The sequence below is a fragment of the Mus musculus genome, chromosome 3 (assembly GCF_000001635.26).
Source record: "Mus musculus strain C57BL/6J chromosome 3, GRCm38.p6 C57BL/6J".
Classification (NCBI taxonomy): domain Eukaryota; kingdom Metazoa; phylum Chordata; class Mammalia; order Rodentia; family Muridae; genus Mus; species Mus musculus.
Window position 1 is genome coordinate 37,119,875 of NC_000069.6, and position 13,591 is coordinate 37,133,465.

The window sequence follows — 13,591 nt, forward strand, 5'->3', positions numbered from 1 at the left end:
ATTATTCTGTGAGATGTGCTATGATTTATTCCTCAAAACCTCATGGGATAGAAAGTGGTTCCCAGTGTGATGGTGTGAAAGTGGTAGGTAATGGTAGAGTTGGTGTATAATAATTGTATTATGGCCCAGGGATTACCACTCAATGAATTAATATTGTTTCAGGAGTATGGGTCAGATTGTGTGGGACTGGACAACTTCCTGCAAGAATAGGTGATTAGGTGGTTATAAATCTCTTTCTCTCTCTCTTTCTCTCTCTCTCTCTCTCTCTCTCTCTCTCTCTCTCTCTCTCTCTCTCACACACACACACACACACACACACACCGTCTTTTGCACACACTCCCACTGTTGACTATTGGGAAGCTACCTTGCCATAAGATCCTCACATGCTCTTGAACACCCAAAATTGTGAGAAATACTGCTTTGTAAAGAGTATCAAGACTCAGGAGTTTTGCTATAACTCAAAGCAGACTGTGACAAAGGTTTTTTTTTTTTTTTGCTTAGTATACTGTTTAAACTTAAAAGAAATGAAATTATTTCCTGATAAGCTTTTCTTATACCAGAACTAAAAATTCAATCAGCACTTAAAAGGAAAATGTAAGAAATGTGAGATATTCCTGTCTTATGTTACACTTCTCCAGGGGAAAGTGATTTTTTTTTTTTTGCCTTTGCCAAAATAAGATTTTATTTTGAAAGACAGGAAGGACGGAAGAAGTAAAAGTGTGCAGGTGTAGATTCCAAACCAGCAACCATCTTTATCAGGTGAAGATGAATTCTTCAGTAAACTCTGAGCTGATGTTAGCTCCCTGGAGAGGAGATCTTTTCCCACAAGCCATCTTTATTTTTTTTTAGAGGAGAGCTTTATTTCTTGAAAACACTGATTAACATAGAGTTCACAGGAATAACTGAGAAGTTATTTTAGCGCTTACTTTGTGCTGTCCTAAAAATGACAGACATCTGAGCTTATTTATATTTGAATCATCTAAATACTTTTATTAATGAGTCTACCTACACATGATATTTAACAATTCAATATAATAAATAATTTCAGATAAATAGTTTAAAACATTTTTGAGCCCTTGGGGCTTACAAAAAGAATCTTTAAAGATCCATATTTATCATCTGAAGACTAGTAGTTACAAAAGATAGTAAACAATACATCCAAAAATAAATTAAAGTTAAATATTTAAATAAATAGAGAGCCTTATGTGTTGTAAGCAGGAGGTACATAGTTATTGAGGGCTTGTTGAGATGATGCTTTGACAGAAGGCTATCCATCTCCTCAGAAAGTCCACCACAGTTGCTGACTCATCATCGAATTGGCACTCAAATGTGTTGTCAGAGCCCTAAAAAAGAATATAAAATTGTAGGCTAAGGTAGCTTACTTTGCATATAATTATTCTTCACGGAAGCTTTTAGGCATTTATTTTAACACTGGTTAAATATATTGAACATTCACATTTCTGAAATGATCACAATTATTGGGTTATGTTTTATTATGATATCAAATGGTAAAGCATAAAAAATAAAGCTCTCCAGAGTTGATTACCAACGAGCATTTGATGGGAACACTGAACACTTCTGTAGAATTCAGTTGCTTGACCACTTTTTCTCTGGTAAGTGTACACAGCTATGCATCAATTTAGGCTTCAGGAATGGAGAAATGATACTTGTTATATGTTCTTTGCTAAATCTTAAGAGTCTATTATTCAATTCTTTCCCCCCCAAGTCAGAATGGGAACAACCCAGAGTAGGTTAGGACAAGCATCTATTGGGGGAAATTTGGAGAATTTTGTTATAGATATACCTACCCTGATACCAGTGTAGATGAATCACAAAGTTTGTACATGTATAAATATTATAAATTTGTTCTGTGGATTAGCTTTTTGAAAGCTAACCCTCTTTGCTAAAGGAGATATTTTAATTCTGTTTTTAGGTGACAAGCTGAGAAGGAAATATTTTGACAAATTTATGGGATGGCTTTTCCAAATCTGACTAATTCCTTGTAAGTCAAATGAGGCAGATTATTCCTTTTAAATAAATACTCCTTTTCAAATAAGCTGCTGTGGTCTTATATACCCTCTTTACATAGCTACTTCAATATTCTAATGTCTTGAATTTTTCATTTTTAAAAATATGTGGCCCTTGAAACATTTTTCTAGTTCTCATGTAGCTCTAAAGTTTGTACCATTCATTAGGGGTGAACTTTCTGATGTTGGCCATAGATTTTAGAGCATCCATCTTTGCATACGTAAGTACTCGATTTTAGAGCATCCATCTTAGCATACGTAAGTACTCACACCTTTCAACGTCTAGATGATGTGTATTTCAGCCTGCTTTAAAAACCTCAAATGGAAGCTGGGCAGTGGTGGTGCAGGCCTTTAATCCCAGCACTTGGGAGGCAGAGGCAGGCGGATTTCTGAGTTCGAGGCCAGCCTGGTCTACAGAGTGAGTTCCAGGACAGCCAGGGCTACACAGAGAAATCCTGTCTCAAAAAAACAAACAAACAAACAAACAAGAAACAAACAAACAAAAAAAACAAAAACAAACAAAACAAAACCTCAAATGGAAACAGTGCACTGAAATGTGACTTTGGTTTGGAAAGGACTAGCCCACACCCTCTTGGAGGCTTGCTGCTACTGTCTCACCAGAGTCCATGATTCTTGTGCATTTAAAAACAAAGCTCTGCAGTGGGCTCTCCCCGTCCTGCTCTGTCCATTTTAATGGCTGCCATTTTTGGAGAGAAATGTCTGTTTTTCTACCAATACCAGCACAACTTCTCTGGAAAAACTTTTCAGATAATTTTTTCTGATCTGATGAATGTAACACCAGCAAGAGTTGCTTGTTTCTTGTGGAATTCTACTCCGTGCTTTCTCTCACATCCAGTTCTATGCTGGTGTGGAGGGAGCAGAGTGTTCATGTTCCCAGTTTCCTTGCAGGTGATGGTAGGTGGAAATTCTAGCATCATCCTACAGTGGAAGGATTCACTTGCACAGTGACTTTAAACTTTGGCTGACTAAATGCACAGAACCCATCAAAGACCAGAAATGGCAAGCCACTTAAAAATGCATTTCTTCTCTATTTTATTTCCAGATTAGCAAATAAAGCAACACCTTACCTTTAGTTTTACAACAGTTACTCTGATATTGCTGATGAAATTCTCAGCATCTTCCAATTGAAAGCTTTTGCTTTGAGTCAAATCCAGAACATGCCGCAGAGGTCCAAGTTCATCTTCTAGGCACTGAAGATCTTTCAATTCTGTGGCCTAGAGGAGTAATAAGCTTAACCATCAGCTCAGCTCACCACATACTGAAGAGCCAGAAAGTTAGTCTGCAGTCTCTCTAATCAAGAGAAGGCAGCACATAGCTTTTACCACTCCCTGTCCTCTGTAAAGGGGGACTGAGGTAATCGATGCCATAAATCTAGAAGAGCAAGAGCTCACAACCATAAGGGTCACCTTGACTGTTAGGCCACTCTAGTGAGCTCTTCTGGCTTCATTAGACTTTGTAAAAAGTCTGTGTTTCTCTACCAATGCATAGCACAAGTTCAGACTATTGTTCCAATCTACAAAGAAATCTGCAAGGTTCACATTCTAATATCTAATCGCAGAGTTGAGAATCACAGAAGGGTAAGGGACAGGAATCCTTGGATGCCAACTGTCATAGGCCTAAATCTTACAGATTAGGTTATCATGGCCCTGACTGAGGGGTGTCAAGATAGCCAGGAAGACACATGTAATATTTTTTAAATTTATACTTCTCTGCAATTACTAAAGATGAGTTTTTTAAAAACCCATATGTCAAGCTAGGAAGATGGCTTTTAAGGTAAAGGTACCTGCCACCAAACTTGATGATTTGAGTTCAATTGCAGTGACCCACCCACATTGTGGAAAGAATGGCCCAACTTTCATATTTCGTCTTCTGACCTCCACAGTTACACTGTGATACACATGCACCTCCACACATACATACATACATACATACATACATACATACATACATACATACATACATACATAAAATGTAAAATCTATTTGTCCCAATGAAAAAAGTCATAACATTTTGGCAGAACACTTGGGAGAATTTTTCTGATCCATGTATGAAATAATGTTTAAATACATCATGCATACTTACATACATATACAGGGAAAAAGGATATTGTCTAGCTCTATAGTACACTATGATTTCCATAAAGTCAGCTGCTTTAAGTCTACAGTGAACTGTGTTATCTCCATTTTACCAAGTCTCACAATCAGTGTCTTTCCCACAACCACATGAACGGGGAGCAAGGGTGGCCCGGTCGGTCGGTCGCTCCTTTCATTAACCACAGCCTTTGAATTACATGCTTCTATTGTTTTTAAAATCTTACATACCGAATGCAGGTTAAATGAAAACATCAGCAGAATTTACCACATTACTCTTGTTTTCAATAATTATTTTAAAACTTAGATTTCTAGGAATTTCACCACTCTCTAAATTAACATGATCTCTGTTGTTTCTCTAACAATCCTTAGAGGAAGAGGTTTGACAAGATAACACGTAGTTCCTGATTGGTCTGCTATTGACCTTCCAACTTGTTATGGTGTGTCTTGGGTATTCAGTGTGGAGCTCCTTCCCTCACAGAACTCTCCAGTTTGTTACTGTGGGAGCTGAACATTATGTGACTGTAATTAAGCTGGAAGAGCAACTGGGGCCTTTCTTTTTCATCTCCTGTAGAACAGCTAGAGGCAAAGTTCCCCTGACTCAATAGGAATGGGTCAACAGCTGCCTCTTTGTCCCCTTAGATCCCATTTTGCTCTAGGCTTGGATTTACTTGGGACAAGCTCTTTCTAGGACCAAAGTTATCCATTCTCTTTTGACTTTCGGGACTAGAGCAAATTTCTACCCTTGCTGGAGTTCTAAGAGCTTGTGTAAGCTGTTTTGTATCACACAACATTCTGCCTCCAAAGGAGACCAAAAAACCTTTCAATATTGAGAGATAGTATCATGTAGTAATATTACAGCTCTCTAGTTCCACTAGTTAAAAGAGACTGTATAAATCCAAAATTGTTTTATACATCTCGGACTTCTTCTCTAGCACTAATAGTGTGTTTATGTGCTGTTGGCCAGACACTGTTCTGAAACCTGACAAGTGATAAGCATAGCAATGATCATTTATGTAAGTGGGTGAATGAGCATAGACAACTTCCTGAGGCCATGAGAGCTAGGCCCTAGCAGGGCTGGACTCCACTGCAGATCATTGGCCCTAGAATCTTAACATTGGTTATGCTGCTCCTCAAAAATGCAGTCATAGGAATCATTCTTAAAACAGTAAAGTGTGTGTAAAATGAGACCCTCTCAAGTCAATTTTTACATTTAAGAAGCTGAAATAATGCACCTCTCTCAAATATCTGTAGGACAAGCATAAAACAGAAATCAACAGTCTTTAAATTATCCCAGCATCAAAATGCAATCATCTTGCATTTTCTTCTCATTCCCTTTCCCAACACATAAATACACAGGAAAAATGTAAAGAAAACCATTTAAAAGAAGTACCATTGTCAAGATTTTTTTACAGAGAGATATCAGAGAAACTTATTTTCTTCAGATGAGGTACTATTCATCTGGTCACATGTTATTTACACGTTATACACATGTATGTTACTTTGAATTCATTAGAGCACCAGTTAAACACAGAAACTCACTCACCTGCTTGGGCAAGTAAAATTTGAAGGTGAGCATCCTGGGGAGTTTCAGGTTCCTGTAATTCTGAGAAAGCGTAACACATTATTATTAAAGGTTATTAAACACAGCCTTTGGCAAGAAAGCTAAAGGTATTGCCTATAGATGGGATGGCTGTGCACTTACCTCCATCCTGCTCAGGAGCTCCTGTAGGTCCATCAACAGCTGCTCCAGGTGCTGCTGCTGCTGCTGCTGCTGCTGCTGCTGCTGCTGTGCTTCCGCTGTAGAGCTTGAAGTGGAGCTTGAAGTGGGTGCGCTGTTGACAAGGAGCACAAGTGTCAATGTGACACAGGATGCGAGCTGCATGCTGTACATGCCTGCAGGACTTGAGGTCACTGTGAGGAGTGATTAGCAAGGGTGATAGGCAGCTCTTCAGCATGGGAGGCAATTTATACTGTTAATGCTGGAAAAATAATATGGGGGTGTCACGATGTTTTACATATTACACATATTTTCAAAGAGTCTACCTGTGTGGCAGAAAGCATTACCTTTGTTTTTCCTCTTCTGATGACTCTCTGGAATTTCTTTAAACCCCCATACACTGACTGAATGGATTTAGGTGAAATCCCTCTTGGTCGGGTTAGCCCACACTTAGGTGGCAGTTTTAATTCATACAATGAACGCCTTCTGTATGAAACAAATTTTCCTCTTTGGGGTGGAGACACAAAAGTAACTCATGAAAATGTTCTCTTTGTCAAAACCATCCTGAACCTGTAAGCAGCCTGTTGTGGTGGACAAACGCAAGAGGAGATAGATGAAAAGAATAAATCTTTTAGATTTGTTGATTAGACAGGAAGGATATTGGTTTCCTGTTTCAAGATGGTTTTACCTTCTTATCTACACAATGAGCTAATTGCACACAGGGTGATAGATGGCTTCATACAGTTAGCCAGAGAAATAGTAAGCTAAGGACACCTAAAATGCTTGTTGAGCTTGAGGTACTATTTTGTCGTTGTTGTTTTAAATTTAATTTAACATATTTTGTGTAAGTGTCTTGATGTTTATTATGCTTTTTAAAAAGAGTATGATGTCCAACAAATTCTCAGGAAGGGTTGCATCTAAGGATGTTGGTGTTATTTTATATGTCTCTAGTTGCACTTTCATTTTTAAAAAATATTTTCACGTGTGTACACACACATGTGTTCATGTGTGTATGAGTATGTGCATGTGCGTGCACATGTATGTGTGTGTGAGCATGTTTATGTGCGTGTGTATATGAGTGTGTGTGTGTGCATGTATGCATGTGTGTATGTATGTGTACATGCATTTGTGCACATGTATTATGAGTGTGTGTGTGTGTGTGTGCCACAGTACACCTGTGGAGGTCAGAGACCAACTCTTGCTAGTAACTTCTCTCCTGTCACCTTGTGTGACTCAGAAATCTAAACACAAAAGTCATCCAGTCTGTGTGCCTACCTCTGCTACTAGCCTCTACCTAGCCTTTACCACTGAGCCATCTTGCCAACCTTCTTCCCCCTAATTCAGTAGATTTGGGTTTATCCTAAAAGTACCTGGGCACTCTGAGAGTAATAGCTAGGGACTATCCCACGTGTTCTCAGTGGGTCACCTGAATAGGATACATTGGATTCCTTATCCTCCGTGTAGTACACTGGCTGCGTGATGGAGTAGGAACATAGTTCCAAATCAACTGGTAGAGACGGGGTCTTTCTTAGGGAGCTTGCCTGTGGTGTCCCCATTTCTAATAACTTGTACTGGTCTAGTCTTTATGCAGACATTTATCTACCATCTAAAACATCCTGGGGTACATAGAAAGGGAGAAAATATGTGCAAATACACAGATTAACATAAGCCTCACCACACACCTACCCCATTTTGTAGATTTGAAAACTGAGGATGTAGGGTGATGAGATGACTAAGGGGCTTGCTATACAAACCTTGCTCTCTGATCCCTGAACTTACATAAAGGTGGAAGTCAGTTCTCACTGACTCCACAAGTTGTCTTTGACTGCTACATGCACACTGTGGGTAGATTAGATAAATCATTGAGGTTACTCAGCCTTATTGCCAGTAAAGGGTAGGGTGAAGATTCGAAACTAGAATGTTCTGACTCCAGAATCTACTCTCACACCATCTGTCTTCCTATTGACCTGATCCTTGGATGGAGACAGATAACATCCTAGAAATGTTGGATGTTGGGCAATGTAAAGAGTTTTGAGATAGTTACTTTAAGTGTAATTTTGATGCTGGGGAATAGTGAAAGCAGGAAGACTAAGCAATGTAAGGAATGTTGGCCTAAAGTCTCTCACAAAGAACAGAGAATGGTTCTGGGATAGTTCTCCAATCATTGGACAGTATTCTAGAAAACAACAAAAAACTCTGCATGTATCTTGCAGTAAGCTTGACAACTTCTGGTATCATAGTGGCCCTGTTGGCATGTCTGAAGGAAAGCAGGATGGGGACAAATCTCCTAGTCATCATCACCTTCTGTGCCTTCAGATTAAGCATGCCATCGTGAGGGGCATCTACCTAATAACTCTCAGCCTCAATGCTCTTGTCTCTCTTCTCAGATCTTCAGCATCTCATCCCAGCCCAAGCAACTCAGGCCTCCCCTTCCAGAATGGAAGGAGTCAGGCCCACACATTTTCCTGTGTGGGGGCTTTTCCACACAGTGGGGCCTTTGATGTCCTCATGGGCTCAACATCTCTATTTCTCCAGCTGTTTCCATTAGAGAAATTTACATGGCCGCGTTTCTAAAAGCCTGTAGAATGAGTTCCTGGGGCCAAGGTTCACCCCTACAGAGCATTGCATAATTGGCAGCATTACAAAGGTTGGCCTCCCAGTTTCTTAAGATGCTTGGGGAGAAAGCTACCAACAGCTGTGGTGCACTTTCCATTTTTAACATCCTTGACACAGCAGCTGGGGTTTCTGGCTGGAGAGGTGATGTAATCAGTCGCTGCCTGACTACCACATGTGTCATAAGCCACAGAGCTCTACTGCTCAGTATTAGCTGTTCCAGCTGCTCCTAGAAGTGAAGGCAGGCCCAGACCCTAGAGATGCTGCCCGGGGAACCTGTCACCTGTTGCTTACATGGTCCACTCATGCAAACTACTGAGAACTCCACCTCCCACAAGAGTTTCTTTTGCCTGATCTTTCATGGGATTAAAGCTACAGTTTAGTCTGGTGTGAGGCCAGTGTGAATTCATCTCTTGTTACTAGTTGTTTGGCTTTCAGTTCAGACCCTGTACTTGTCCTTTGAAAGTGGAGCATGTCATTTGTTCATCCATGAAATCCGAATTTCCTTGGGGTGATGCTCCAACTTCATCTTTTAAATTTTATTTATCGTATATTATTTCAGTTTCTCACAAACACTCAGAAATTTGTGACAGCTGACTCCGACTTGGTCCTCACCAGGCAAGTTTTAAAGTTTATGACCTTCAGCATGGAAACAGTTTTTATTTCTTTGGTATTTTTAATGTTTAAAAGTTTTCGAATTCATCATCTCACTGAATCACATTTAATGGATGGGAAACCTGATGTTTGGGGAGGTTGAGTGACTCTGTGATTCTGTTCTCAGTTGTGGTGGGGTTGTAGATTTCTTCCTGCTCCTCTCTCTCGTCCCATCTGTTTATCAAGTGAAGGACAGTGAAGCTGAAGTCCCTTTAAGACAGGCTGAAGTCAACTCTGCAGCTGTTCCATCTCACTCCAGCCTGCCAGCGGTGGCTAGGGAATTCAGGCAAGGCTCCCTGCATGGACAGTGCCTCATCTGAGCAGCTTTGGGAGTCCTTGGACCCTGGAATAGCTCCATTCCATTAGTGGCTACAAAGCCTAGTGTGGAAGCAGATGCAGTCCTGACTGAAAGTTTAGTGCAGAGCTATATCAAGGACTCCAGTACCTCAGCCTTCCCTCTGCCAGGCTCAAAGAATTGCCAAAAGCCTTCCTCTGCTCCAAGTACAAGGGTTTTCAAATGACAGACCAGTGTGCACGATAACTAGCAACCACAGCCGCCGCCTCCTCCTTGATGCCTCAGGACATTCCTACAGAGACCTCTGTCTGAGAGAGCTAACCTGCCCCATTATGCAGTTTTGGGGTTTGCACAGTAGGCACTTCCCCCCCATCAGAGCAACTACAACCCACCCACACCAGCTTTTCTGTACCTGTATCTGTGTGACTGTCCTTTCAAGCCCTGAGGATTCCCAATAGAGACCTGTATGTTAGGTCACATACTGTTTCTTGTGGCTGAGTATAATCATCTGACAGCGATGATAGACTTGCAAAACTCAGCAGATTTATAAAACACTTTCACATCTGCATATCTCATCTTTTCATCTCACTTCACTACAAATGGTTAATGAAACATTTTCACATATCCAGCCACTTTCTCTATGTGTTATGAAATACAGATAAAAGCTGGGTGTGGTGGTGAATCCCAGCATTTAGAGGACTGAGGCAGCCAGATCCTTGTGAGTTGGAGACCAGTCTGGTCTAAGAGTACCAGGACAGCCAGGGTTCTCTTACACAAAGAAACTCTGTCAAAAAACAAACAAACAAACAAAAAACAAAAACAAGCAATAAAGAATAAGAAACAACAACAAAAAGAAAGAGAGAAAGAAAGAGAGAGAAAGAAAGAAAGGAAGGAAGGAAGGAAGGAAGGAAGGAAGGAAGGAAGGAAGGAAGGAAGGAAGGAAGGAAGGAAAGAAAGAAATGAAATACAGGTAAATAAATTAGTAAGTCCTTCTGTTGGGATACCTGAATTCTTCAAAATCTTGTGAAAATAAAGCTATTAGCTAAAGTTTGTGCAACTCATCTGCACCTAATACTTCCTGTCAAAAGCACCCTTTTCCTGTTCTAGCTTCTTTAACAGCTTGTTCTTTTTATTTTTTACAGTGGTTTGTATAGACTAATGAGAGACTCCTTAGTACTGTCATTCTAAATAATATGTTCTTATGGAAATCTAGCCCATTTACCTAACATTTCATTGTTGGGAATTGGTTCTAATGCTTTGCCTTATTTCAGCTCCCAATAGCCTTGTTTCCAGACCTGGGCAGAGGGGTGGGGTGGGGTGGGGCGGGACTTTTACATTGTGTGGGCTACAGGAAGGGATGTGGGGGGCGGTAGGGGTGGGGAAGAAGAGGAGAATCACCAAATCACCATGACTCAGAGGGAAAGGATCAGATTTAAGAGCTGCAGGAGAGAAAGCTCCAACAATGTAGATGGAAAGGGAATGCGGCCCTATGGAGGGGCTGCCCAGAAGGGCAGCAAAGATAAAATAAAGATTTAGAAGGTGTTAAGCCAGGAGTACCAGAGGAAAGTGTGTGCTAGATGAGGGGAAGTTTAGAAGTGCCCAAAAATTAGGTTTTTGTGTGTGTGTGTGTGTGTGTGTGTCTTTCATTTGTGAATTCAGAGACCATTTGGGTGGGTGCAGTATGCTACCCACCAGGAGCCAAAGTGGATTAACTAATTCACCGCTACATTTCATAACACATTTTGTCTAAATAAAATAATCCCTATTTGATTATTATTTAAAAAAAATAGTTATGCTGGAGAAGAGGAGGGAGTGAAGGAAGTCGGAATGTCTGCCAAGGTCTACAGGGATGAAGCTGTGTGAATGAGAAATAGCCCCTGCATGGGGAGGGGAGGAGCACCCATCCCTCAGGGTCAGTGCTTATATACAGCTAGGGCTTCCAACTAATGCCACAAAGGTCACTAATTTTACACTTAAGGCATATCAACCACACTTCAGGGCAGGCCCCACACCTCAGAGTAGATGACCAACACAAACTTAACAGTATTTTTGTACACCTTCAGTCTCATATAGCTTTAAATAATTTGTTTTGTCTTGCTAATCTGACTTGCATTTTTGATTTCCAATTTTGTGTTTTTGTTGGGGGCATGTAAGAGTTTCTTTTTTTTTTAAGCTCTTGTTTGTTGAGTATTTTATAAAGAGAAAGAACGGAGCTGGATGTTGAGATGGGAGGTAGAGAGGATCTGGGAGAGGTTGAAAGAGGCGAAAAGCATGACCAGAATGCAGTGCACAAAAACTGTTTTTCAATTAAAAATAGCTTGCCTGTGTATAGTGGTGATGGTCAGTATGGACCCCATTCTTAATTCTCACCTCTGCCCTTGACCACTGTGACTGCAGTCTCACTCACAACATTGGACAAAGAGGCCCATTCTCCTCAGATGATGGTGTTAGAGTTCTTGAAGGATTCATCTCACCTTGGGCTCCTTGCCTGCAGGTTTCCCCATGCAGACCTCTCCCCACCGAGTTAGAGCCTCTATTTCCTACAGCTTGGACCAACAGGATTATCTTATGTCAGTTCTCAAGAGGGAAAACTTGGATAGTGTCCCTGTTAACTACACAATGAGGACAGCAAAATAGCCCCGATGAGTACCATGGTGGCCTAAAGCTCCTTTGCCAAACTGGTGATCTGCAGCAGTTGTACAGCAACAGAGAGGATTTCATGATTCAACGGTGCACAAAGAGCACAGTGGACAGGACCAAAATACTTACAAGAACCACAGCTAGATTTCCACACCAGACCTTCTCAGTCCAAGTGATGAATCCCTTTTTTGACAGGTGGCAGCCATGTGCTCCTGCTGTAGCTACCTGTGTGTTAATGTGACAACCCAAAGTCATCAGCTAAACTTTAGGAAGTTATGTTTCTGGTCTCAAAGCACCCTGGAAATTCTAAACCTTTGTCTCTCCCAAACTTTGTCCTGTGAGGTTCTAGGCTGCTTGTACATCCCTCCCAAGAGACACAACCACTGCCCTTCAATATATAGCATAATCATTATTTTAAACACAAGAAGAAAAATGATGGAGTGAATTTCTTGGGTTAATTCATTAGTAACTAACAGCACCCAAACGGAGAAGTGCATATGTGTATGTATTTGTGTCTTTGTAAGTAATGATATAGACTGAGAACTCGGCAAATCCCTGACACAATTTAATCTGCCCAATAAATTGTGATCAATACTGATCACTTAAGAGCACTTTTCCTAGGACAAAGCATGGCCAGTTTGATGCTATGGTGTCAGCCTTCACATAAATATGAGGAAGTTTCTTCCTGTGTTAACAAATGAAATCAATGAAAATATTCGTATCAGTTATACTTTGTGTGACATTAACCTGGAAAATTTGAGATTCTCTTCTCTCCTCCCTGTCAACCACACTTTCTCCTTGCACACTTTCCATACTGTAAGCCAGAAAATGATAAGGTGGTTCTTACAAAACCACTGAGCTAAATTAATTATAGAGCACAGCCAAAATACTTATTTTTTCCATTTTATTTTTTTATTAGATATTTTCTTTATTTACATTTCAAGTGTTATCCCCTTTCCTAGTTTTCCCCCTCTGAAAATCCCCTATCCCTCCCCCATCCCCCTGCTCACCAACCCACCCACTCCTGATTCCTGGACCTGGCATTCCCCTATCCTGGGGCATAGAACCTTCATAGGACCAAGGGCCTCTCCTCCCATTGATGACCAACTAGGCTATCCTCTGCTACATATGCAGCTAGAGCCATGAGTTCCACCATGTGTTTTCTTGAGTTGGTGGTTTAGTACCAGGGAGCTCTGGGGGTACTGGTTAGTTCATATTGTTATTCCTCCTATAGGGCTGCAAACCCCTTCAGTTCCTTGGGTCCTTTCTCTAGCTCCTTCATTAGGGACCTTGTGCTCCATCCAATGGATGACTGTGAGCATCCACTTCTGTATTTGCCCAGCACTGGCAGAGCCTCTCAGGAGACAGCTATATCAGGCTCCTGTCAGCAAAATCTTGTTGGCATCTGCAATAGTGTCTGGGTTTGATGGTTGTATATGGGATGGATCCTCAGGTAGGGCAGTCTCTGGATGGTCATTCCTTCAGTTTCTGCTCTGAACTTTGTCTCTGTAACTTCTTCCATAGGTATTTT

General features: G+C 40.9%; 1 protein-coding gene across 1 annotated transcript; it reads right to left on the reverse strand.

Moving 5' to 3' along the window:
* Nucleotides 1-838: 838 nt before the first annotated feature.
* On the reverse strand, nt 839-6,080 carry Il2 (interleukin 2). The gene is made up of 4 exons (NM_008366.3): nt 5,844-6,080; nt 5,685-5,744; nt 3,116-3,262; nt 839-1,343 (listed from the first exon to the last, which is right to left on the reverse strand). The coding sequence occupies exons 1-4, from the start codon at nt 6,030-6,032 to the stop codon at nt 1,230-1,232; spliced, it is 510 nt and encodes a 169-aa protein (NP_032392.1). The 5' UTR covers nt 6,033-6,080; the 3' UTR covers nt 839-1,229.
* Between the last annotated feature and the right edge of the window lie 7,511 nt (nt 6,081-13,591).

Bases quoted from the DNA above. Each gene is read 5' to 3' on its own strand.
- Il2 (NM_008366.3), bottom strand. From the start codon at position 6,032: ATGTACAGCATGCAGCTCGCATCCTGTGTCACATTGACACTTGTGCTC. The intron at 3,263-5,684 runs GTGAGTGAGTTT...TTACTCCTCTAG, and splicing joins AATTTTACTTGCCCAAGCAG to GCCACAGAATTGAAAGATCT. The intron at 1,344-3,115 runs GTAAGGTGTTGC...ATTCTTTTTTAG, and splicing joins TAACTGTTGTAAAACTAAAG to GGCTCTGACAACACATTTGA.